The sequence below is a fragment of the Xiphias gladius genome, chromosome 14 (assembly GCF_016859285.1).
Source record: "Xiphias gladius isolate SHS-SW01 ecotype Sanya breed wild chromosome 14, ASM1685928v1, whole genome shotgun sequence".
Taxonomy (NCBI): Eukaryota; Metazoa; Chordata; class Actinopteri; order Istiophoriformes; family Xiphiidae; genus Xiphias; species Xiphias gladius.
In genome coordinates, this window is record NC_053413.1 from 10,187,013 (window position 1) to 10,212,419 (window position 25,407).

At 40.1% G+C, this 25,407-nt stretch overlaps 3 protein-coding genes across 7 annotated transcripts; 2 read left to right on the top strand and 1 right to left on the bottom strand.

Moving 5' to 3' along the window:
- Positions 1-265: 265 nt before the first annotated feature.
- Positions 266-6,926, bottom strand: LOC120798691 (nucleolin-like). Its single transcript, XM_040143211.1, has 15 exons — positions 6,767-6,926; positions 6,005-6,080; positions 5,834-5,896; positions 5,029-5,145; positions 4,807-4,953; positions 4,054-4,125; positions 3,829-3,952; positions 3,527-3,684; positions 3,140-3,266; positions 2,789-2,949; positions 2,507-2,636; positions 2,283-2,416; positions 1,976-2,102; positions 1,651-1,865; positions 266-653 (listed from the first exon to the last, which is right to left on the bottom strand). The coding sequence occupies exons 1-15, from the start codon at positions 6,779-6,781 to the stop codon at positions 592-594; spliced, it is 1,728 nt and encodes a 575-aa protein (XP_039999145.1). The 5' UTR covers positions 6,782-6,926; the 3' UTR covers positions 266-591.
- On the top strand, positions 6,489-16,484 carry gk5 (glycerol kinase 5). 5 transcript variants are annotated; one of them, XM_040143215.1, is made up of 17 exons: positions 6,489-6,508; positions 7,192-7,582; positions 7,698-7,791; positions 8,453-8,528; positions 8,713-8,806; positions 8,984-9,115; positions 9,739-9,814; positions 10,143-10,204; positions 10,302-10,375; positions 10,769-10,829; positions 11,411-11,537; positions 11,624-11,728; positions 12,302-12,396; positions 12,930-13,033; positions 13,133-13,192; positions 13,532-13,665; positions 14,450-16,484. In XM_040143215.1, the coding sequence occupies exons 2-17, from the start codon at positions 7,457-7,459 to the stop codon at positions 14,620-14,622; spliced, it is 1,593 nt and encodes a 530-aa protein (XP_039999149.1). In that variant the 5' UTR covers positions 6,489-6,508; positions 7,192-7,456; the 3' UTR covers positions 14,623-16,484. The 5 variants fall into 5 exon arrangements, with proteins under 5 accessions (XP_039999149.1, XP_039999151.1, XP_039999148.1 ...); XM_040143217.1 differs by having other exon boundaries at positions 6,490-6,508; positions 7,207-7,582; XM_040143214.1 differs by lacking the exon at positions 6,489-6,508 and adding an exon at positions 6,932-7,051.
- Positions 16,485-18,775: 2,291 nt separating this feature from the next.
- On the top strand, positions 18,776-23,622 carry atp1b3a (ATPase Na+/K+ transporting subunit beta 3a). The gene is made up of 7 exons (XM_040143218.1): positions 18,776-18,887; positions 20,135-20,263; positions 20,639-20,737; positions 20,895-21,088; positions 21,338-21,388; positions 21,944-22,030; positions 22,121-23,622. Exons 1-7 carry the CDS (start codon positions 18,776-18,778, stop codon positions 22,286-22,288), a joined length of 840 nt encoding a protein of 279 aa, XP_039999152.1. The 3' UTR covers positions 22,289-23,622.
- The last annotated feature ends 1,785 nt before the right edge of the window (positions 23,623-25,407 follow it).

The window sequence follows — 25,407 nt, forward strand, 5'->3', positions numbered from 1 at the left end:
CAAATCGTGGAGAACTGCGGAGACGTGTGCAAGGAGCAGTCGACCTGCAACCGCGGAGAGCGGAGAAGTCCCACTCCCCTCTTTACATTTGATCGTTACCGGCCCAGAGGTTGGGGAATGTGCCATATTTAGCTGTGAGAATGGTGTTATTTAAGGTCAGTGGCAGAGAAGAAATAGTCGGACTTGGCTGATCTTTCACCAAGTCCTGGGATAACCCTTTTGGGTCTTCGCGAATGTTTAAAAAAAAACAACACAAAATGACAGCTGGTGTGACTTTGAATTGAATTTATATTCACATTAGAAAATTACACACGGATTAAATCGTTATCAACTTTTCACATAACAGATTTGCATAATGTTCATTATTTTATGAATTCATAATAATAGTTCGGAAACGAACGATTGAGAGTAAAAAATATGACAGCTAAAATTACAAGATGCCACATGTCCTACAGTCAGGTAAGACTAACAATACTGTACACATTTTCAAACCCTTGCAGTCTGTACATTCAGATAAACCCAAACAAGTCTTGAGCTTGTACATGCTTTCACGTATCAAAAAACTCTATATGATGACTTTTCAAAGGCGAGTTAGCCTTTATTTTCCACTTCTTTAACAGCATTCTGCGGCAAGCCAGCTCCACGTCCTCTACCTGCAAGAGAACAACACAGTTTTACTCTGACTCAAAACCAACCAATTTCCCACAATACCCACAGAAAACCAGTCATCTGATGACAAGATTTGATCCAACAAAGCCCAGAGTTATAGGCTTATCTAGAAAGTGGGGAGCTTTCTCAATTTAGCCTATAGTCTGGGACTACAAGGTCAGTTCAACATAAAAATGTTCAAAATCTGTCGCTGTATCAAACATTGGACAAATTTGAGGAAAATATCTACAGCTTAATGACAAGCACTTTTTGCAAAAACGCTCAAAACTATTTTCTTAATTGTGAGCTCCAAAACAAGAAGGTAAATTGCATTTATTGAAGCTGCATTCATTGATTTTTAGTCACTTGGGGACAGCACAACAGACTAAAAAACACAAAATGAATGTATTATCACTTAGTAAAGTTGATATGGTGACTAGTAAATTTCTGTTGACAAAAAGTGCCTAATTTACTCCTCCAGCAGACATCAGGCAATATTAGCATTTATTTGGAGTCATGTTTGTGTCCAATAGTGACTCTCCTTTTCTGTTTTGGTCCCCACCCACTCCTGAGGGAAATATCTGGCTCTTTAGCTGCTGTAAGCTCCACTGTTTTCCCCAGCTAGTCGCTAACTGTTTGCCTGCTGTTTTGTCCTGAAGTAGCGGACAGTGGGTTTCTCAGAGCTTTTCTCTCACTAAAAACAGCTGCCTTCTGTGGTTGCAAACAACTATGAGAGCTGTGAGAGTGAACCAAAACATTAAAGTTGCAGGACATAAAACCAAAACAATGAGCTGAAAGATGGTAAAGCGCTCCATAGAGCTGAGGGGAACTGCACAGTTAGGTAATAATTCTCATGTGAGCCCTTTTACATTAGTTATTTCATCCATTGTTAATATAACAATATTGATTTGTGCAGCTTTAAATTTACACTATGACTACATTATAGTCTCTATTGACCCCACTATAATGATCCTTTGATATACCAGCAAAACGTAGTGTTACCTCCTCTGCTATCTCTTCCACCTCTGCCTGCCCCCCGACCTGCAGGCGGACCGCCAGGACGCCCCGCCAAGCCTCCTCTGGCACCTGGGTGACCCTTTTCACCTTTGGGTTTTGCATAAGCCACAGTCACTTTGCTGCCATCTATCTCACAGTCCGTCATGGCTTCTCTGACAGCTTTGCAATTTTCTTCACTCTCAAACTCCACAAAACCAAACCTGAGAAAAATGAACAAGAAAGCGTAAAGCAGACTTCAAGGATAGGTGAAAAACACATGAAACATTTATAGACAATTACGACAGTAAACAGACAACTTTATGGTACCCACCCCTTTGAAACACCTGTCTCTTTATCTACAGTGACTCTTGCATTGAGGGCTCCTTCAAAGGCCTTTTTAAGAGTATCTGCAGTCGTCTTCTCAGCAAGGCCCATTACAATCAGTGTTTTTGATAGGACTAAAAAGAGACAGACAACTGCGGTATCACCATTTTCATAACTCATCATGACTCAATTGACTTTAGAAACACTAAAAATGTAGGTTTTGCACTCAATTAATATCAATTTGATTTGATCAAGCAGCTTATTAGACAACAGGTAACATACATGAATAATATAACAGGAACTATTCCACATACCTTCTGCCTTTTCTGGCTTTTCTCTCGTTTCAAAGAATTGTACTCTGACCGCCCTTTTGCAGATGTTAATGTTTTGGGATGCCTGCAAGGCTTTTTCAGCATCTGCCACATTTGCAAACTCAACAAACGCAAATCTGCAGAGAATTACAGGTTTTTCCTAATATTAAAATACTTTCTTGATAGGGAAAAAAAAAAATAAAGTGGGCCAGTGTACATGTACTTACCCTCTTGATTTGCCTTTGTTTTGAGGCATTTTGATGCTAACAGCTTTCTGAAAGAGTTTTTTGAGGTTTTTTTCTTTCACATTGTAGGACAAATTGCTCACAAATAAGGTGTTGTTTGGAGGAACTGCAGCTGTGAGAAAGAAGAAAGGTCTTTTGTGAATACAGGTAAATCGCTAAGTCCAGATTTTATTGACTGATGTTCACATAAAAGACTAAAGAATTTAATAGCTATAACATCATGTCAACTATCAACAGTACATTTCTAAATGTCCTGCGATTTACTTTTTGTGTTGTTGTCTTCATCAGTAGCTTTGGTGACTTTTGGCATATTTGTTTCTCCTACAAAGTCCACAATTAAAACCCGGTCTTGGATCCTGGCTCCTTGTATTTTCTGCTGTACTTTCTTAGCAATGGTTTTATTTTTAAACTCCACAAAGGCAATACTGTTGAAAAATAAGGAAATTTCATCCAGTTCGTATTACAAATATCCATTTGATGCAAATCATTTATTTTCTGACAAATATCATAATAATTGTATTACTGAATATATAATATAAAAATCTATGTTTTGCACATTTGACAATAGTATAGTTAGGAAGTGATCCTCAACAAAAAGTTTTTAAAAACTCTCACCCTTGGCTTGGGCCTTCAGCTCCACCAGGAAACCTGACGGCAATGGCCTTGTGGAAGATTTTCAGAATGTCTTTTTTTGTTGCGTTGTATGGGACGTTCTTCAGAAACAAACATCTGGCATCTTTGGCTGCCAAGGACAGGACAGTCCTCAGATTTGATCAAATGCCTTACATTACATGACTTTATAATGTTGTGCATTCCTAGATCACATTATCAACTCATTATTTAAGCAGCTGATTACAAAAATCCAACCTCAAATGCATATTAGATTTTAAACCTCTTGTGGTTTGAACACACAGGCACTACCACTGCATCTGTATCTCCAGTGACAAGCAGCACAAGATTTAAACTGATGTGTAATAAAGAAATTATAGTTAGATGAGTTACCTTTTTTGTCCAACTGTGGAGCTTTCACCTTCACCTTGTCCTCACTTTTGACCTTTGCTTTAGCGATCTTCAGTGGCTTGTCAAGGATCATCTCTCCATTTAATGTCAAGGCTTTCATCAAGTCCATCTCTGAGGCCAAATCTACATGTGCATGTTTTCTACAACAGCAAAACATTACTTGTGAGTTAAATTAGTGTCTATGTCAAATTCGTATTACAGGTTTACTGCTCAAAAAAGGAAAAAAAAAAAACAAACCCTGAAACCTGAGAATAAAAAATTAGCTCAAAAAAATATATACTCACTTTGACCGGTCTAATCTGATGTCTTGAACCAGGAGACTGTGTGTCATTAAGTAACTTGCTAATTTATCTTTGACCTCCTCAAATGTTTTGGAGTTGTTCAGGTTGCCAACAAAAACACAAAAACCTACGACAAAACAAGACCGTGATATGTGTGAGGGCAAAACCTCTTAGAAAATTTGGCATTTTACAAAGAATTTAGCAACTGGTGTTATTTTGAGTTCATACCATCATTGATGAGCTTAGTTTTCTTTGATGGGGTAGTCTCAACGTTAGTGTGTGCCTTCCGTTTCCCACTTACTGCAACAGATAGAAAACAAGCTAGTTATTTGGTTACATCATCACAACTAAATCAAAGAGTACAAGTGGCCGGCAGAGTGCAGGATTTTTAGTACTTTCACACCGGGGGGGGGTTTTTTTTTCAACAATTTCAAGATATAAATTGTCCACCACACTGATATTTGTCTCCTGAATTAATTTTGCAAAGATCAAGTTAATACTGCCTTATATATCATGGAAAATGTTTACAGTAGTGAGGCAAATTTTTGTTTCAGGTCTCAAATTTGGATCAATTTTCAAGCAAAATAATAGAATTACTTGTCAATGTCTAAACATGGGCCATAACAGTTCTGATGCAGTCTCAAAAAGTAATAGAAGAGTTGAAAGCTTTAACTAGTTTTACACTTTTTGGTAAAAATCATAGTGATGGAAGTCACAGTTTCCAAAAAAATAGACTCTCCTCATTTAGTACATTTTGGTGAAACATTGAAAGCCATAGCACATATACACTGCTGAGTTTCAAATTTTAGGTAGGTTGCTATAGTGCCACAATCAGAAGACTCATCCCTGTTTTTAAGTGCACATCATTTGAGAACAGAGACTGTAGCGAAGAAGTTATGTGTGAGTAAGACAGTTGAAAGAAACAAACAAACTGGACTTGAAGTAGCAGTTTCATCACTGACTACTGTTAACTCTCCTTACCTGCTGTCTGTTTAAGAACCATCTGTTGACTTCCGTTGGTTTCTTTTTTAATACGACTCCTCTGTCCTTGTTCACTCTTCTTTGCCCAAGTTACAGTTATTGTGGGTGTACTTTCATTTTCTTCAGTGGCAGTGTCCATTTGAGATTCTAAAGAGGAAAACCCGTTACTGGCACCACTAAGAACTGCACTCAGGCACATTCTTTATGTTGTATTTCCACTACCTTGTTCATCTTTGATGTCCTCCATCTCTTGTGCCATCTTTGTCTTAGAACTCTCACTGGGAGCATTGTCCGTGCCTCCCAGTGTATGAGCCGAAGACACTGCCTGAGTCTGTTCTTCTGAAACAGTCATTTATTATATGATTTAAGGACAGCGAAAAAGTTCCTGTTGGAACTTTTTGTTAATGTTGTGAATGCAGCCTCCGTTCTCCAGGAAAACCAGAAAACAAACTTTTTCTAGCCTTTGCTCAAGCTTGTGGGGGTTGAGTGTTTCATAAGTTTTTGGGTGGAGTATCATTTTAAGATAATCAAAGAATGTTCATCAATGAACTTGATTTAAAGAAAGTTTTGTCTCTCAGCCTAAACAATTGTGTTTTAATGGTTACAACTCAGTTTGTAAGTGCGGTTTCACCTGCTGCCTTCTCAGTCCTACAGATCTCATTTGCTTTATTTCTTTCAACCTTGAGCTAGTTTTTAGTTTCAAACATAAAGACCAACATCACTTTGATGACAAACACACTTCAGTGGATGATGAGACTTTGTCTCCTAGAAAAAGAAAATAGATCATGTAATACAATAGTAACTTGTAAACAGCTCTACCACTACCAATCATCTGATCACTTGTATTTGTTCTCTTTCTTGTATCACTACCCTCTCTTTCATTGTTCTTCTCCCATGATACAGTTACAGTGGGTGCACTTCCTTTTATTTCAATGACAGTTTCCATCTGAGAATCTAAACACGTAGCTTTGTTACTGGCACAGTGCAGGAATTCAAGCAGACATCATGCGTGATGCGTTTGCAGTACCTTGTTCATCTCGCTCCTTCTCCTCCTGTTTCCTCTCTGTGCTCTCAGCGAGAGCATCCTCCTCTGTAAAAATAAGATCATTAATTCAAGGATTTAATGTTATTGCTAACATTATTTCTAAGAGGTCATGTTCAATGCAGATTTTCAGTTGTTTCAAAAGAAGCGACTTGCCAGTGTTAACGTTGCGCTCTTCTTCTCCAACTTCATTGGTGACCACTTTACTTTGCCTTTTTCTTCGTCTTTTAGCCTGAAAGAAACAAATACATTTATAACATTATGACCCTGTCCAACCGTGGCATTCTCGAGAGCAAGGCTCCAACTTTAAATTCAGTCCAATATTAATCCATTTGTCAGTTATTTTTACCATGTATCATTTACGTTATAAAAAAATCACAGAAAGTAGTAGAAAATCTCCATAACCATCTCCCAAACCCTAAGGTGATTTCTTCAAATCACTTTTGTTATCCGACAAACTCCAAACATATTCGATTTATAGTAATACGTAACCAGAAAAGTAGAAAATCTTCATATTTCAGAGACTTAAACCACTTAAAGTCGGGGATTCTCCCTTGATTATTAATTGACACTCTTAATTACCAAATTTATGTCACTTAACTTCTGTCAATCAACTAACCTAATCGATTCGTAGACTAATGATCGAGCTTGACTTGAGAGGTAACTGTAATTGGATTATTATGACTATGTATCCGCTCAAAAACAAACTGACGGGTTGTACAGTTGGAAGTTAACAAGTTAAAACAGTGTTTGCAAGTAGAATCCTGGTTTTTAAATGACTATGACTATCACCAGCTAACCAAACTGTTAGCTAGTTAGTTTGTAGCTAATAAAACCAAACAATGGTTAGCTTAAAACTATCTACTTAGAGCACATTGCTGCATGGTTAACATAAATGTAATGTAACATTTTTCTTACGTCTGTCTTTGCCATATTGCGCGTTACAATAGCACACAATCACAGGCTGGTACAGCTAGTCTTAGCCGGCGAACACACGTGTGCTAAGCTACAAACATGCTCATGCGACTGTTTCAAACGACGCTCTGCGCATGCGTGTGCTACTACGGGTGCCGAAAAGGACTGAAGACTGCAGTTACGTTAATGCGGTTTAATGACATAAAAACTGCTGGAATTCCCTGAACAGTCGACTGGGTGTGTCAGCTTCACTGCTATGATCATGTAGAGCGTGAATACTGGGCACCTGTGAGTAATGTTTAGAGAGGGAAGGTTTATTTGGGAGTGATTTTCTAGGCTACTTAACCGCTCAAGTTTCATTTTCTTACACCTAGCCAAGTAGCGAATTAGCTTGACTTAACTCTTGAGGTGGCCAATTTCTGCTCTAGCTGCTGTATTTTCAGGTCTACATCAGACTCATGTGTACATGAGAAACAGATCTTAGGAGTGTGTTGACTCGGACAGCTGGAACTGGGACTGGACTAAAGAGACCACGGTCCGAAGGTCGAGTTACAGGCTCCACATGACAGGTCAGCGAGTGTAGGTAAAGTATTATGGTCATACCAACCATTGGGGTTGTGAAAAAGACCACCATGAGCTGACAATGGAAGACGTGGGGCCGATCTGAGGAATACTGGGACAAACTTTTCAATAATGGGGAGTCAAAGGAACGGTTTCAAAAAGGAACACTTCATTTTGTCAGTTGACGTCGGTTCAACATCAATCAGATGTCACGTCTATGACAAGGAAGCAAATATCCGAGGATCATGTACCAACAAGGTATTCATCTCATTGTCTTTATCTTTTGGCTTCTTATTTCTCACGTACACCACCTGCATCACTGTCTTTATGCAACTCGTAGTTTCCTCTTATTCTTTCGTAATATGTTCTCCAGGTTGTTTCCTTGTATCCAGAGGTAGGACATGTGGAGATGGACCCAGATGCACTATGGAAAGGGTTTATCACTGTGGTCAAGTGCGCTGTGCAAGGTACAGCTCCCTCATTTCCTGTTGGTGCATCTATTCACAACCATACCCAGAATTGGACTGGATGTGATTCATTTTTCATGTTAATGGACACACCCCATTACAAGTATATAGCTAATGAAACACTATTAATACTACAGACATGTTGAGGAATGTATGTAGATTGTTTCCATTTTGGTCATAATACTGATATGCTAGAAATTTAAGTACACCTGACTGTTCATTCAGTGCAATACAGCAGCCTTCCAGTTAGTAACACCCTTAATAAGTACACCATACTATTAACTGAGTTTCTCTCAGAAAAGTGTTGATTTAACTCCATGCTTATTTAGATGGCTGTCACATGTTGTTTTATTGGATTACATTATAGTGAATTGTGAAAAGTTGTTTTGCCCACAATACATTAGAAAAATTCCTATACAAGAAAATATTACATGCTTTTCAAATTTGAGCAGTTGACAGGACAATAATTTACATGGGACATTTGTCTCACTAATCACTATGTACAAGTTCCAGTTTCAAAAATCTCTTCCTTTTTCTCACTATAACCGTTTTTGTGTGTGTGTGTGTGTGTGTGTGTGTGTGTGTGTGTGTGTGTGTGTGTGTGTGTGTGTGTGTGTGTGTGTGTGTCTGTGTCTGTGTGTGTGTCTGTGTGGGGCTATAGATGCAGGAGTACAAATGCACCAGATAGAGGCCCTTGGCATGTCCACCCAACGAGGCACCTTCACAACATGGGACAGGTATATTTGGAAAAAAAAAAAAAATCAAATTTCTTTTCCTTAGCTCCAAAAAAGTCTATATATGGCTTGTAAGTAAACTTGAAAAGTATCACTGTTGAACACCTGTCAACCTGCCTTCGTAGAGTTCTTTTCCCTCCAGGTTCAATTTCAGGTTCATTTTACTCCCTCTCTTTTCTTCTGACAGGAAAACTGGAGTACCCTTCCATAACTTCATCAGCTGGCAAGATCAGAGGGCCGCAGACCTGGTGAAGTCGTGGAACAGATCCTGCATCATGAAAGTGAGTCTTTGACTGCTTTGTATCTCCAAATGTCATGTACTGAATTAGGAATGTTGCCTAGACACGAGGGATGAAATACTAGAACTTTTAGATGATTTGAAATCAGCTTGCATGCTAGGTAACTTTCACTGTCCCCTCACACAGTATGGCTTTTCATTGTGTTTCTGACAACCTCAGGTAATCCATGGCACGATGAAGGTGCTGTACTTCCTGACCAGGCAGAAGCGATCGCTTGCAGCAAGTCTTATTGTCTTCTCCACTCAGCATGTTACTTTCCGCCTCGTCTGGGTCCTTACACACTATAAGCAGGTGAGTGTGAGTGCACATGTCTGCAGGTAAACATTTAAACCAGTTAACTAATATGAACTATATATATGTTTTCATTTTGCTTAACATGCCAGTTATCTTCTTGATTAGTCAGTCAATTGTTTGGATTATAAAATGTCAGAAAATAGTGAAAAATGTTCATCACAATTTCCTAAAACTCAAAGTGACATCATAACATTGCTTGTTTTGCCAAAACCAACAGTCCAAATCCCAAATATATTCAATATAGAATGATATAAAACAAAGAGAAAACAGCAAATCAACAACCTAAATGATTAATTGATTAACAAAATAGTTGGAATATAATTTTTCCATTAATCAGCCAAGAGCTTTACCTTTTTCCACCTGCTAGCACAGTTTTAGCACTTGAACGGATCGCTAATACCATTAAAAGTTAAATGTATACAAACGTATGTAATATATATATATTGACAAATTAAACTCTCGTCTTTTCAGTAATTGTGGACATTTTCAAGACAAACATCCTGTCATACAAATAGTGGTACAATGCACATCAGAGCATACAACTGAAACCCTCCCAGGCTGTAGGTGTTAAAGGGTTCACCTCTTCTTCTCAGCCTCATCATGTTTCCCTCCTGTTCCAGGTTCGCCAAGCGATAGCTGAAGGCAACTGCTGCTTTGGAACAGTGGACAGCTGGCTCCTATTCAAACTTACAAAAGGTAGGTTTGAGCTCATGTGAAAGCTGTCTCTCTGTGAGCACAATTTCTTTTGAAAACAGTACAGTAATATATAATTTGTCCGGTGGATTACATTTCATACAGTGTTAAGCAGGATTTTAAGACCCAGACAAAATACCCTTTGTTTCTAGTCCCATTGCACCCGCAATGGAATTTCTCAGAGGTGTTTTAGCTAAATCCTGTGGGACAGGGTGAGTTGGAAAAATGACTAGGGGCTCAAACAAGTTTTTTATTTGCTTATTTATTTTTTAAACCTTTTTGGAAAATGATTTTTTTGATTCATTCATTTGTGTCACCTTGTCTGTTTTAGGACGCGTCCATGCCACAGACTATTCTAATGCCAGTACAACAGGCATGTTTGACACATATCAGGTCTGGATTATGTCATGTTTATTTACTGTTTCTTCCTGTGTTTGATGTGAGGTTTTTTTTTCTTCATATCACTGTACTGTGACTTTTTTTTTGACAGATGTGTTGGAGTGGTTTCCTCTCTTCTCTTGTTTCTCTGCCTCTCTCTATTTTCCCCAAAGTAGAAAATACAGGGTGAGTCACTCACTGTACACTTGAATCATGTCTTAGCCAGCAAAATACTTAAATATAAAGCCATAAATTTAATTTTTGTTAGTATTACCTGTTAACCAGATGTCAGAAGTAATATAATACTTTAAATGTTTGCTGAACTAAACGTAATTTTCTGCTCATGAGAATTTTCAACAACTGTCTGTGTGATATGTTATTTATAGTTATTACAATTATTTACATTTGAAAGTTTTATTTAAACCTTCTAGTCACTTCAACTTCTCCACATTGTTTTAAACTGTAGTAAGTACAGCATCTTAGATTAAATATTGTATAGTAGTCCACCTGGCGTTTAGAGGACTGACAGAGAGTGTGAGATGATGCATTGTCTCTGGTTTCTCCTTCATGATGCACCAGCCATGACTTTGGTTCCACAGACCCGTCTATCTTTGGAGTATCCATTCCTGTCATGTCGGTGGTAAGTTTTCGAGGTCTTAGCATCACACACACTGTTATCTGTGTGATTATGATTTAAAAAAATAATAATAAATTTCATTTTAACCTCCTGATTCCGTTTATGCCAGCCTGTGACCATCATTATGTTGTAGAAAGGATCTTTATCCCAGCTAGAGTTAATCAGCAACAGGGAACATGCAGCTTGTGTTCAAGTGTCTCATTCAGGTGAAACACAATGTCAAAAATGGTAATTGGATAAAATTAATACATATTTTAGTTATAACACGTGATTTTTTTTTTTTTTATAACTACTTCATGTTAGAGGTCAAGACAGTGAATTGAATATCTTTGGGGTTTGTCGGTGAACAGACAAGACAGTGAATATAAAATAAAACAGAACATGAGACAAGGAATGAGTTGAAACAGTAGAATTAAAACAATAGACATAAATTGAGATGGTATGGTACAGTGTGACTTTGGCCTTCCCTCAGTGAAAACTTGCAGCATCCTGCATTTCACACCATGTGAGTTTTAGACATTTTCAGTGTTGCTCAGATGTGTGTTTGCAACAAATGAATGACTTCCTCCGCCCTTCTGCTGCAGATGGCGGACCAGCAGGCAGCCATGTTTGGAGAGTGCTGCTTTGATGTCGGTGATGTGAAGATCACCATGGGAACAGGCACCTTCATGGACATCAACACCGGGAGCAAACCACATACATCTATAGCAGGTAAAGCAAAATATACACACAGTAAGGTCATAATATCCACAGTTGTCCATACAGGCACATTACAAGCTAGTGTTTGTTCTCTGTAGGTCTGTATCCTGTAGTGGGGTGGAAGATCGGCCCAGAGTTGGTGTACCTGGCGGAGGGCAATGCAGCAGACACAGGCACTGCCATCAAATGGGCACAGGAGCTGGGTGAGAAATGAGCTGTATACAATAGCTATAGATGTTTGCAAAGTTTTTTTTTTTAAATGAAAACAACACAAAATCAGTGAGATTGATGACTAACTTTTAAGGTTATATTAAGTGTTGTTTAGATGTCAAACGATGTGAAATGTGTTGCGCATAGTGTGCTTTTTAGCCTGTTTTAGCCATTGTTTTGGTTTCGCAGTGTGCAGCTTGTCTCATAAATGTAGTGTCAAGATGCAGCAGAAGCTGTTTTCAGTGAAAAAGTGCTAATAAACCTATTGTACACTACCTGCCCATCACCAAACAGCAGACAGACAAAGTTAGCAACTGGCTGGTGAACATAGTGGAGCATTTAGCAGCTAAAGAGTTGGTGGGAAGCAAAAACAGAGCTAACAGAAGAGGTAATATTTGTCAGGTGGACAGAAACACGACTCCAAATGAATACTAATCTTCCTCCGTGTCTGCTGGATGTGTAAATACGCACTTGCTTTTATTCATGTTTACATTAATAGCATCTTTACACTGAAGAAGTCAGTAAGTGACAAATTTAATGCGTGAAACCCGTGTGTGTTGTTGCAGAGCTCTTCTCTGACGTCCAGAAGACCAGTTCCATGGCTTACAGTGTCAGTGACTCTGACGGAGTGTGCTTTGTACCTTCCTTCAGTGGCCTGCAGGTAGCTTTGTATAGGTACAACATTTGAAAATAGAGTATGTGTCAAAGACATCTGTTTCTTTTATATACAATTGGTATTTGGTATAATGTTTACACCGGCGTATTCACTCAAAGCAAAACCATATGTACTGCTCATGTACTGTCAGTTGATATTGACCGACAGCATATATTGATATTTAGCCCTTACAGGCAATTATTTCCATTTTTGTCTTTTTCTTTCCTCTGTAACATGGTTATGTGTCTCTTTTTTTTCTCTGCCCTCCTTTGTGAACTGGCCTTTGTAAGTCTGTGTGCCTGAATGTTAATAGTTAATACGCAAAGATGTTATTACAAGTCAGTTTTCTAATGGTTGTTTACTCAAGAGCTACTGTGTATAACGTAACCAAGTAAAACAGTATAGCTGCCCTCTTTTTGACCAGAGACTGTTGAATCTCACTTTATTGCAAAAGATATGTTTAACTCTTGTTTGTATCAGGTCTGTTTTTCTCTTACAGACATTTGACATGTTTGTGTACATACTGTATCTATCCAAAGGCTCCTCTAAACGACCCTAAAGCTTGTGCTTCACTCATGGGCCTCAAACCTTCAACCACCAAAAGCCATCTGGTCCGTGCCATACTGGAGTCTCTCGCCTTCAGGTGAGTCATTTTCCAGAGATTGTTTCTGTTTTAACTTGTTTCCCATTCATTCCCATTCAGACTAATTGGTGTTCCCTGCATTCTTTTTATTCTTTGCAGAAACAAGCAGCTGTACGAGACGATGCTGAGAGAAACTCACATCACCATCGCAAAGATCAGGTACAGATCTTTTCATTCACTGCGGAGGTCTTTGCAAACAGAATGCGATTATAGTAATCTAGTTTTGCTGTACAGGTGAAAGAGACACATTTAACTCACGTCTGGCCAGGACGAGTCCCTATTTGATATCCCACCTTCCAGTGCGATATCTGATAGTAGGATCAGGATTTTAGTCAGCAAACTGGGTGTAACAGAATGGACTTGTGTACCCTGCTTCTACTAATGCAGTTCAGTTTTTATTGGCAATCCATTATGTGTGTATGTTTCTCTGATACTGTTAGAGTAAAGTGAGTTGCAGTGTGATACAACTGAGTGCTCTCTCTTTCCTCTCTCTCTCAGGGTGGATGGTGGTGTTTCCTGCAATGACTTTGTCATGCAGCTGACTGCAGATCTGTTTGGCAGAAAGGTAGCTAGACCCCTGCACCATGAGATGTCCTGTTTGGGGGCTGCTTTTGTTGCTGGACTTGGAGTGGGTATGCAGAGACACATTCACACACAACATGTACACTATGTATGTCTTTTAAATCCACAACATTTGTATTTGTATTATAAGTCACTTTATACCAATGCTATACTTGCATAAAATACTTTTTGGACAGGAAGGTTAATTTTCCACAGAGTTGTAGTTCTTTTATGTTATTGCTGCAAGCAGCCTGCTGTATGAAGCTGTGTGTCTGTCAAACACTTAGACACATCAGTGTTACTCTTTACTTTCACAGTGGTTCTTGGTTTTTCTCTAAAAATATTAAAACACTTGGTCATGACATTGAGTTTCATTTGAAAAATTATGACCAAAAGCCCCTTTTTTGTTCTTCCTGAAACTGAAAGAAGAAGCAAAATGAAATGCTGCTGTTTTGTTATGTAACCCGTTTTCCATTTAAATATTCACTAATATAAATAGATTGTTATACATTAGTCAGTGCTTAAGCAAATCAAACAAATAAGAAAAAAGGACAGACCAAAAGCAGGTGTTGCCGATGACTGAATGCTAATTTGAATCACATTGTGCCTGAGAAGCATTAGTTCTTACTGGATCAGTGGACAATAGTGTTGTGTGATATGCAAAAAATCTGTCCACCACTTTCAGTCATTGACTAGCTTAGCATTTGGGAGAATACACTAACTAATATCACTTGGACCGACATATTCTGCATCTGTAGGACTTCCTTTAATATACTATACATGGGTAATTTTTGAGAAAATTTTGTGTTTATGTTGTTTCCCTAAGTCATCCTGTGTCTTTGACTGTCACTGCAGGCTACTGGAGGACCCGGGAAGAACTGAAGAAGTTGCAGAGCATCGACAAGGTATTCTTACCTAGAGGCGCACCCAAGGAGGGTGCTGGAAGCCCAAATCCGGAGTACATCCCCGTCCTCCAGAACTGGGAGAGAGCTCTCCGACGTTCCATGAATTGGTACAACACACATTGACCCTGGATGTGCACAGTGGGAGAACCAGGGGTTGACCAAACGGGGAAATAAAGACATGAGGTTTGAGTACATGTGAAAGCAGATGGGCCTTTTTAAACAGAACTAACAACCATCAGCTGTATCTCTGTAATATAGTAGTTTAAGGGTTGGTCGTTGGGAATCAAACTTGAATCCTGGTCCAGATGCTAAAAAAGATAGCATTTTTTTTTTCTTTAATGTTTAATAAAACACAGCTGAAGGTCATACGCACAGACATAATCGTACAGCACTGTTAACTACAGCTGAAAGAAGGATCGTGGGAAAGGTCCAGTACAAGTCTGATCCAGGCTGACGTGCTATTAGCCACCTTCACAGCCTTGAATTGTTGACCACTTACAGAAATTACTATACCTTTACTCGATTTCTCCCACCGGTAGCAGGCTTTTTAGATGAATCCTTTTATTCCTTCAAGATCTCAGGGTACTGGTCACTCTTCATATTACAGTATTTTATCCAGATTGAATGATATGTGTTATAATATATATCCACATGAGGGCGCTAACGACTGGCTTTACAGCTTTTTAAATTTATGAACTCACCATAGCAACCTTATGCCACATGATAATAAGGAGTCGGAGATTAAAATCATTTATATCAGATTCACACTTAATCCTCTGTGGGAGAAAGGCAGCACTTAATCCTTCTGTTCATGATACCTCAAGATTCAAAAAGCTCCAAAGGGAAAAAAACTGTTAGTCATTCAACAAACACAATTTAGTATTTACATGTTTCTTCTCGATTTATTGATGTATTTTCACTTTGTCATTTAAAGAAAGTGCTCGTCCTCGTTAGAAAACCCAAGTTTACACATGTTCAAACTGAATGCAGTTCCTACACATTAGATGATATTGTTCAAATGTTACTGGAACTAAAACAAATTGTATTTGTTTTTCTTGCACTAAGGAAATTACACTGGATTTCAGTATTTACAGTGCATTCAGAAAATATTCAGACCCCTTCATTTCACTTTCACATTTTGTTATGCTGCAGCTTTATGACAGGGACTAATTTGGGATTTTATGGGTATATGGATAGAGATTAGAAATTAGAACACCTAGCTTTGCTATAATAGAAATAACGCTTGCGTGTCAACTCACACAAAATCTTTCTCAAAAACTTCCGCTATGGAGCAATTTCAAGTTGCACATCTTCATTCAACCATAGATTAGTTCCTGCATTCTCTGTTGTTTAGGAAAAAATTGATCAAGGACACAAATATTAATTGACCTGACCTAAAACAGAAGTAGGGTGTTATTCCTTTTCAGTCTATGTTGTGAAGCCATTATTTATGTCATCGGCTTGTGTTTGTTGTTTAATTGTCCCAACCCAATGAATTTCAGCACAAAGGGACGACCATGGTGATGTCATGTGATAATGTTTTGACTGGAGTCGTTTACTTGACCTGTTGAACTCTGATAACAACTTTGCCAGTTCTGATTGTGTTATGATTAAATGTACCTACACTCATGTGACAGAATCACAAATTACCAAAAAAAAACAAAAAAACAAAAAAAAAACTAAGTAAACTAATTTTCCTTGTAGAAATGTTCTGCTTTGTGGGTATTGTTAAATATTGTTTGCCTTTCTCAATGTTGTAATGTGGTCCTACACGTACTTAACTTTGTTATGCAGAGTGACACTGTATGAGAATGACATTAACACCTCAGATCGAAAGGACGTTTCAGGTCTTCACATGTGAGATTTTCTAACATTTCTGGTTCATTCAGTTCCTGAATGGAAAATGTCATCCCAAGCTTCTGGGAAATAACAGATAATTCATTTGTGTAATCAAACTTTGTATGTTTTGAAGGGGCTGTTATTAAAACCATAAATCATCAGCAGTCTCTTGTGGTGATTTGAGTGTGTCGTGCTTTCAGTAGGTGTCACTGAGATGGTGAGTGAATAGATGCTGCCTGAAGGGTTTCACCTCCACATGGACTCTGGGGAAGTGCCGTAGTCTTGTGCCTGGGGAATTATCAGAAGCACAGGCTGTTAGATGAGCGTAGGGAGTGCTCCCCATTGATGTGACTGACCTCACTGTGAAGGTTGCTATGGTAGCTTGCGGATGGAGTGACTGAGAACAAATGGGGTGTGTATTCCTGCTCATGGTGCTGGTATGGTGAAGGGGGCGCTAATTGAGAGCACAGAAAGGGGGTTTTCCTAAACAATGGGAGGATTGTGTGCTTGTTCACTTAGAGGAGCACCACACAAATCCATACAATGTAGCTTTTCTGCATCAAGTCGCCCACCCTGCACCCAAACGCTTCCTCTGGTCGTGCTGTCAATCTCCGCTTTTTTGTTTGCTTCTTTGGGCAGAGGGCTTGGCTTGCAGTGGGATGCCTTCACAGAGAAAAATGTGCTAGAGTGAGTGAGACAGATGAGGACTAGCCCATGAATCAGTGCTGCCGGCTCTCACACTAATCAGTAAAATGTTTGTGTGTGTGTGTGTGTGTGTGTGTGTGACACGCGCGCGTGTGTGCGCGTGTGCTAGTATTGTGCCTGTTGCCGCATTGTATGAGTTGTGGTGGACCCTGCCTTGCAACAAATTCAGTCTGACAGCAGGAACTGGATGCAATGCGACCACAACTACAGTACCCCTCCCCCATGTGAGCTGAACCCTGCATCAGGGGTCATTATATAACTCCCTCTTCTCTTTTCTCTCTCTCTGTGACACATTGGGAGTGTTTGCTGGTGTGTCAGGGGGTTAGAAGTTAAGCTTTTGTCTTTTTTGTTTTTGTTTTTTTCTGTCCATGTCTCAGCCACTCCCCCTGCTGCCTAAGCATCTAACTCCTCTGTCAGGTTAGTTGAATTGTCATTGGTACATGCATGTCCACATATTGACAAAGCAGAAATTTACATACACATCAAATGAAATACAACATATTTGTTCTACAGTTGTAGCTAATACCCTAATGTTAATAGGAGGAAAAAAGCTGGAATAAAGCAGGATCCTTGCCTTGGTCCCCAGTAAAAAGTGTGTTAACTTTGACACATCTGTTTACAATCATGGACTGGTCTCTCTCTCTCTGTTTGTCTCCCTATATCTATCTCTCTCACTCACTCAGACACACACACACACACACACACACACACACACACACACACATTCTGGTTTCGGTAGTGCTCAATTGCCATAGCAACAAGGATTGGCAAATGCCCCAAATATCTATGCTCAGCCAGTCAGTCACAAATGGCATCCTCATATGCTTGAAATATGCTGATCACTGGCATCTATGTACTAATATGTATAAGTGTACGAGTGTGTGTGTGTGTGTGTGTGTGTGTGTGTGTGTGTGTGTGTGTGTGTGTGCATGTGCGCGTGTGTGCGTGCGTGCGCACTACGCCAGAGTTTTCTGTAGACTGATGAGCAGGGCATCCATTGCTGTCGAAATGTACTCCTGCCTATTGGATTGGTTATTGGTTTGGTGACTCATAGCATACGACTTGCAGGCAGAAGAGGTGGAGTGAGCCTGTGATAAATCAGGATGAATATGATATATAATACAGAAGCCGGAATATACCTTTAGTAGACCTATAGGTTCACTATTGAGCACTGTGAGGCATTAAAATCCTTTGGTATCACGATGAACATGTCACATTTTTGCGTTTCCCTCGTGCCTGTTGAAGGATCCCGCAGCCTGCAGACATTTTATATCAACTGGAGCTCCCAACTTGTTCCCAAACACATGCAGCCATTGTAACACAGCTGATGATGAGAAAGCCAGTCTGCGCTTTAATTATGACTTGTGCGCGTAACGGCGCGTCTCCTTGCGTCTCTCCGTCATTAACCAATGTATGTCCATCTGCTCTCACTGCATCAGCTGCCACGACGGGGTTTGTGTGCACGTCACTGACGTTTTTTTTTCCTCTCCTCTCTTTCCTCACCTTCCCCTTCTCGCTTTTTTTTCCACCAGAGCATCTCTCTCCCTCTGCTCTCCCTCTTTCTACACCGCCCACTCCTTCCCAACCATTGATCCGACCACTCACCGCCGCCTCGCCGGCTTCTTCCCCTCATTACATCGCCCGCTGCGCTTTTCTGCATCTTTTTAGGCAGAAGAAACCGCACATTTTGGACCAACAAAAAAACAAAAAACAAAAAAAAAAAATCACCACCATGGCGAGCACCGAAGATAAAGCGGCCAACAAGGAGAACGTGTCCAGCTGGAAGGACTCCATCTACAATCCCAGGACCGGGGAGCTGCTGGGTCGCACGGCCAGCAGCTGGGGTAAGGATCCCCGTTACTCAGCAGTCAATTAGTGGATGTGCTTTGACATTCACGCGGCTGATACTTAATCTGATGTCCTCCTCTTTCCATTTCCAAAGCACGAATAGATGTGTGCCTCTTGAATATATAGCCTACTATATATTTCTGTGTATGGATGGATTAAAATTATTGCCATGTAGATACTGGATTAGTTGAGGAGCCATCATAGGCCTGCATGAAGGTGTAAAGGAGAAGCCTCTACCAAGAGGCTCACCGAGATGAAGGCTGCTATCAAAGATGTGCACCAGTCTCTTTGCTGCATAGGAAATAAGCAACCAGGTGATGATCAATCATAACAGCACAGACTTTTATGACTCCTATTGATGCAGATGATAAATATTATCAGGAAACTGCATTCACACTGCAGACTCCATCTGATAAAACCCCTCATTACCTAATCATATCAGAGGGAGTGTGCTACAGCATTCCTGCGCTGAATCTATAGCTGATCAGGCCATACATTTTATGTAATGATTCCCCAGTTATTTCCAGAGTGAGGTAGTAACACACCACCCTCCCTCCAGCAGCCAGCTCCTATAGGCTAGCGCGGGCTGTCAGGCTGCCTGGGCCCCTGTGCTGCTGTGCGGTGGGATGCTCCATTGCAGTTGCATGGCCGCCCACATTAGCATGCCTGTCAAGGTCAAATGGGATTCCCTCTCTCCTCTTTCTCCCTCTTTCACGCACTAGGCAGGTGCATTGTGGGATACTGTTGGAGAGGAGTGGGGGGGGGGTACAGCAGGAAGCTGAGGGGTCCATCCCTTTTTTTTTTTTTTCTTTTTTTTTTGTCTGTCAACTTAGAGGGCGTCCGTGCTGTGAAAGCCTGGATGGTGGTGAACCATTTTGAGTCAGATGTTTCCATAGCTGTGGTGGCTCTTTTTTTTTTTTCCTCCTCCTGAGGCAGCAGATGCTTTGAGCACTGCAGCATCATCCCTAAATCTTGTGCGATTTGAAAACTAAGGGTGTCTAGTGAAAGATGGCCCTGCGTTTGTTAGCAGTGAGTAGCATATCCCCCTCATTCCAAAATGGTTCCTCTCAAAGGGATAATACACTAAAATGAGGAAAGAAGAAAAAAATCTGAAGGCATTTGTCGAAGCCTATGTGTGGTTAAAGCTCGTAGTTAATTATACAGGACGCCCTCTCTGTCTCCGTCTCTCATTATATCCCTTTTCTCTTTCTATTCTGTTTACTGTTTCTCTAACTTCCTCCAGCCCTGATCCTGTTGTTCTACCTGGTTTTCTACTGTTTCTTGGCTGGTATGTTCGCCCTGACCATGTGGGTGATGCTGCTGACTCTGGATGACTATGTGCCGAGATACAGAGACCGTGTTCCCCATCCAGGTTAGTGTGACTCAACATTCAGTACGTACAGGGGGGGACTGGGGGATGGGGGGGGTGGGGTGGGTGGGGTGGGGGGTGGGGTGGGGGGTGCTTAAAGCTACTGTATATGGCAGCATTTCTCTTTGAGGCATTCATTATTCATACTCGCACCAAAGAGATGCCGTCACAATAATGCGCTACATTACAGCTGCTTTTGTATCGACCTGTTGTGAAGTCTCTTTCCGTGCGATATCAGCAGTGCAGCTGGATGGAGAGTGTCTTCTGCCCGGTGGTAATTTGAGACAAACCCCCGGCGATGGCTGTGCATTATTTTCTCTTGTTGGGAACATTTACGACTTTATTCTGTGTTTACTTTACTTTATGTCGTTGTTGCAGGGTTGGTGATTCTACCAAATTCATTGGATATCACATTCAACAAATCTGACTCGCTCAAGTATGCATTGTACGTCCAACACCTGGAGTCCTTCCTGCAAAGTAAGTGCATTTCGCCCTAATACACGGATAACTGAAAGGGACTGAAAGCTAGCTCTAATAGAATTAATTCCACTCTCCTTCTCCCGGATCTTTTTCCATCGATTCATGCCATATATCTGAATATATCTCTGGTCATCTCTGTCTCTCTCTCTCACAGGATATAATGATACAGAGCAGGAGAAGAACGAGGAATGCCCTCAAGGAGAGTATTTTCTGCAGGACAATACAGAGGAAATGACAAAGAAAGCTTGTCGCTTCAAGAGAGGCTCCCTGAGTTTTTGCTCTGGCCTTTCTGATACCACTTTTGGATATTCTGAGGGAAAGCCCTGCGTGCTTCTGAAAATGAACAGGGTAACACCCACTTTCAATCTCACTGATTGGGGCTTGTCTCGCTCCCGTTGTTTTTAGAGGCTTAAAAGTCGTCTCCATCCATTACAAATGCACAGTTTTTGCCCTTTTCTCCCCCCTCTGCCAGCTTCTAATCTACCTCCGTTCAGTCCCCAAAATAAAATGAATAACTTGGGTTCCACACAGGCAGCAGCCTTTCTAAGTCTGTTTCCACTAATAGTCTCAACTTTTCCTGTTTCCCTCACCTCATAGATCATTGGCCTGAAGCCCCGTGGGGAGCCCTACATCAACTGCACCGTAAAAGTAAACATTTTTCTCCAGACTATACATGTGCCACTTGCTTGTATGTGTATTTTTTTCTTTTTATTTCTCATAAAAAGCACTGATGACCATAACAGTGTCAATATTTCCTTTCTGTTCATCTTTCTTTAATTTGTTTTCCTTCTTTTTGTTTGTTTCGTGTCTGATTTCCTTCTGCATGCTGTCACTGATGGCTTTAGGGTAAGAAGTATGTAAATTATCAGGATAAGGCCAGTAGGGGTGTTAGCACATTTTTATTATGTAACGGGCCCTTATGCAGGTGCCTCTAAACCCATCCAAGTGCCCTTTTTTAAATCATTTTAATCTAATCTGTGTAATTTTCAGACGCAAATGTCCTTTTATAGATTAGAGCAGAACACGTCATGTTTTACACATCATAATTTAAATCTCTTCACCGACAACAGAGTCATTGCTTTTCCTTTTTTTCACGTCCTGTCCCATGTGATCTTAGAAAAATGTCTCGTTTAATATAATTTAACATAATGCATTTCATTTACTATCAAGTCCACAGGGATTAACACACATTCTTCTCTGCAGAGAGACATCCCAATTCAAATGCAGTATTTCCCTGGTGAGGGGCGTATTGATAAGATGTATTTCCCCTACTACGGCAAGAAAGCTCATGTAAGTATTTATCCCCCCAGTCGGATCATGTCCGCTAACATCCTTGCAGCGATGCATTATTGACAGATGGCTGTCTCTTCCCCAATGCAGGAGAGTTACGTTCAGCCCCTGGTGGCAGTGAAGCTGCTGCTCACCAAGGAGGATTACAACAAGGAGCTGCCAGTGGAGTGCAGGGTAGAGGGCTCCGACATCCGCAACAATGACGAGCGAGATAAGTTCCTGGGCCGAGTCACTTTCAGGATCAAGGTGGTCGAGTAAAAGAGAAGACGGCCAGTAAAAGGAAAGCCGGTGCAGAGGTTGCCCACGTCTGCTAAGGATTTATGTTTAAAGATTTAAAAAAAAAGGAAGGAAGTGTCAAATACGTCACAAAGACTGCTTTTTGGGATGTGGCCAAAACGTTTGATGCAGATGAGTTTGGCTTCCAGTAGAAGAGCCAGTTACAGATATCGAATGTTGCTTTGATGACATTTCTGACCCTTCTTTCCTTCATGATTCCTTGCTGACCTCCTCAAAGATCCCCAGAACAAGACACAGGCTCTGCTCCTGACCAACCATCCATCCTTTCATTTGTTCACCTGTTGCACTGTTCATTCCTCACTCAGTTTATTTTTGTTTGTTTTTTTTTAGAATTGATGTGATTAGGTAACTTATAGCCATTGCAACCAAGCCATCTGGAGCTATTGTGTAGTTGCTGGTACAGATTTTTTATTTAATGTTTTTTTTTTAGATTTTCCTGCTTTCAGGAAGGGAGTGTTGTTTTCATCTTTCCAAACTGTATGAACGACTGTATTATCGCTGATGTTGAGAGGATTTTTATCTTGCTGTATAGTATATGTGAGAAAGTAGAACATTTGCAACACATCTCCAGAGTATTCACATTATCACATCACAAAGACTTCATAGGAACGTACCTTGATAATCAAGTATAGCTACTGTATCCCTGTATATGAAATGCCAATTACAAAGTCCCTTTCTACATATAAATACATTGTGATCCTTACCATATTTAGGGAATTATAGATAGATCTTTGTGTTGTGGTCTGCATAGCCACAACCCAGTCTTGTGCTGTCTGTCTGTCTGTCTGCATGTCCGTCTGTCCGTCTGCCCGTCTTCCTGTTTACTCACCTCTCCACTGCAATAGCCAACATGTGGGTGAGCCCTCCAGGACTAGATAAGTTGTCTCGCTTCACCTCGCGGGGTGCTGCGTGTTGATGGTGGCTGAGGCGACACACACACAAAGAAGGTACAGTGTAAAAATTGCTTTTAAGGCGGAGAGGTGCTGGAAAAGCGTTGCAAAAATAAAAAGTTCACTGTAACTATGTACTGTATATCTTTACGTGATCTGTATATCTATCTGGGTCTCAAAGATTGTTTGTTAGTTTACTCTCTTCTTCAGCCTGTTGATCTGATTGTCTGCCGATCTATTACTCTTCAATGTATATATATATACACTATCTACCATATTTACTTAATTCACACTGTATTTTTGTCACAAAACACAATGTCTGTGCACTGTAAAGAAATAATTTAAGCAAAGATTTACAGGAAATTATCTTATTCAAAGCTATGTTTACACAGTCTTAAAAGGACCCCGCATTTGAAAGAACAACTTGTAACATCTCTTCAGGGTGCCTTAAGACCTGATGAAATAAATTGTGGAATAAAAGTGATTTTGAAGAAAAAATAGTATACTTTTTAATCATTTCTTCATTGGACTGTAGCATTTTTCAAGTGGTGAAAGAACTCTTCAGTTCCTTGAGTAAAAATACCAACACATAGAACGAAAAATGGTTCATTACAAGTAAAAGTCTTGCATTCAAAATCACACTTCAATCAAACTACGGAAGGATTATCAGCAGTATTGGTTCTCCAGAAAAATGGCCCCTGTGACTGATATTATACAAAATATTATTAGATTATTAATACTAATGCATCAGTGTGAAAGTAGCATTTTAGCATTGTGGCTGGTTAAGCTGTAGTTCGTATATGGTTTGCTAGAATAGTCCAGTTGTTCCCAACCTTGGGGTCAGGCTCCTTCCAAAGGATCACAAGATAAATCTGTGGGGACGTGAGATGATTAATGGGGTTAAAATTGGGTTAAAAATGCCTCGTTTGCAATATATATGTATGTATGTTTTTTGTCAGTACATTTAGAAACTATAATTTGGGGGAATAAAAAGTACATTATTTTTCCCTGAAATGTAGCGGAAATATAAAGTAGCATCTAATGTAAATACTCAAGTGAAGTACGAGTACCTCAAGGTTCGGATAAGAACAGTATTTGAGTAATTGTACGTACCACCGCTGCTTTTTTTTTTATGAGGTCTCTGTTTTTGAGTAAAGTCAGTTTTATTTGCCCAAATGAACACCAGATACAGATCCAGACACAAGCTTTTAATTTGGAGATTAGAATAAACAAATTCATTCATTCAAAGCTGAATTCACGTGCTGTATAACTTGACAGTAGAGAGAAACCGTGGAGATGGAGTGAGATTGCTGAGACTGTGTTTTGGTAATCTTTTGCTATGAATCTGCAGTCACTCAGTCCCTTTCCCACTATCCAATCTGCTGCCACATGAGGGAGCCAGAAACACGACAGGTGCTGCAAGCTGTCAGTGAAAGTCTGGCTCGAACATGCCAAAAGGACTGAGCAGCTGCAGAAACACCAAGGGGGTTAGTGAAGCATTTTACATTACCCATTTGTGAATCACTTGGCTTTTCTGACTATACGCATCAATGTGGGCAAATCCACATAATTAAACATGCCACTGGTTTCCGCAATATGTGGTGACAGACACTGGGAAATAAGCTCGGTGGTTAGATGCTGAGATTTGTTTTCCTTTCTCACCCCCACCAGTGAAATCATATCTGATAAACTTGTGTCATACTGAACAATGTTTATGCTAAGAAGTGTCTATCAAAAGAAGAAATAACACCTTACTAGCCGAAACCCTTTTTTTTACATTTTTAATGATTTTAAACCTCCTGTTCAAGCCTTACTCGGCAATGTTCTTGGCCTGGGTAAGTAAGCCTTTGGATCCAAGTTGTGCCAGTTGCTCAGACCCTGCCTGCAAGTGTAATTCTACTTCTAATTATTTAGATGTTTACTGAAACATAAACTACAGTCTAATCACTGTGCAAACGGTTGTATCTGTAACAGTGCCCACAGAGATTGCAATGGCTGTAGAAGTCAGAATATATCAAGTCAGTATTAAAAGAAGTCTGATCACACCTGTCTGCTCTAATTTTACAGCACCTCCATCCGTCCAGGTCCCGCAGCGCCTTGAGGCAGCAGCAGGTCTGTCCTTCACTGTCAGCAGCAGTCTGTATCCAAGTCCTGCTTTATGTGAGATAATCTCTCGGGGTTTTGCGTAAG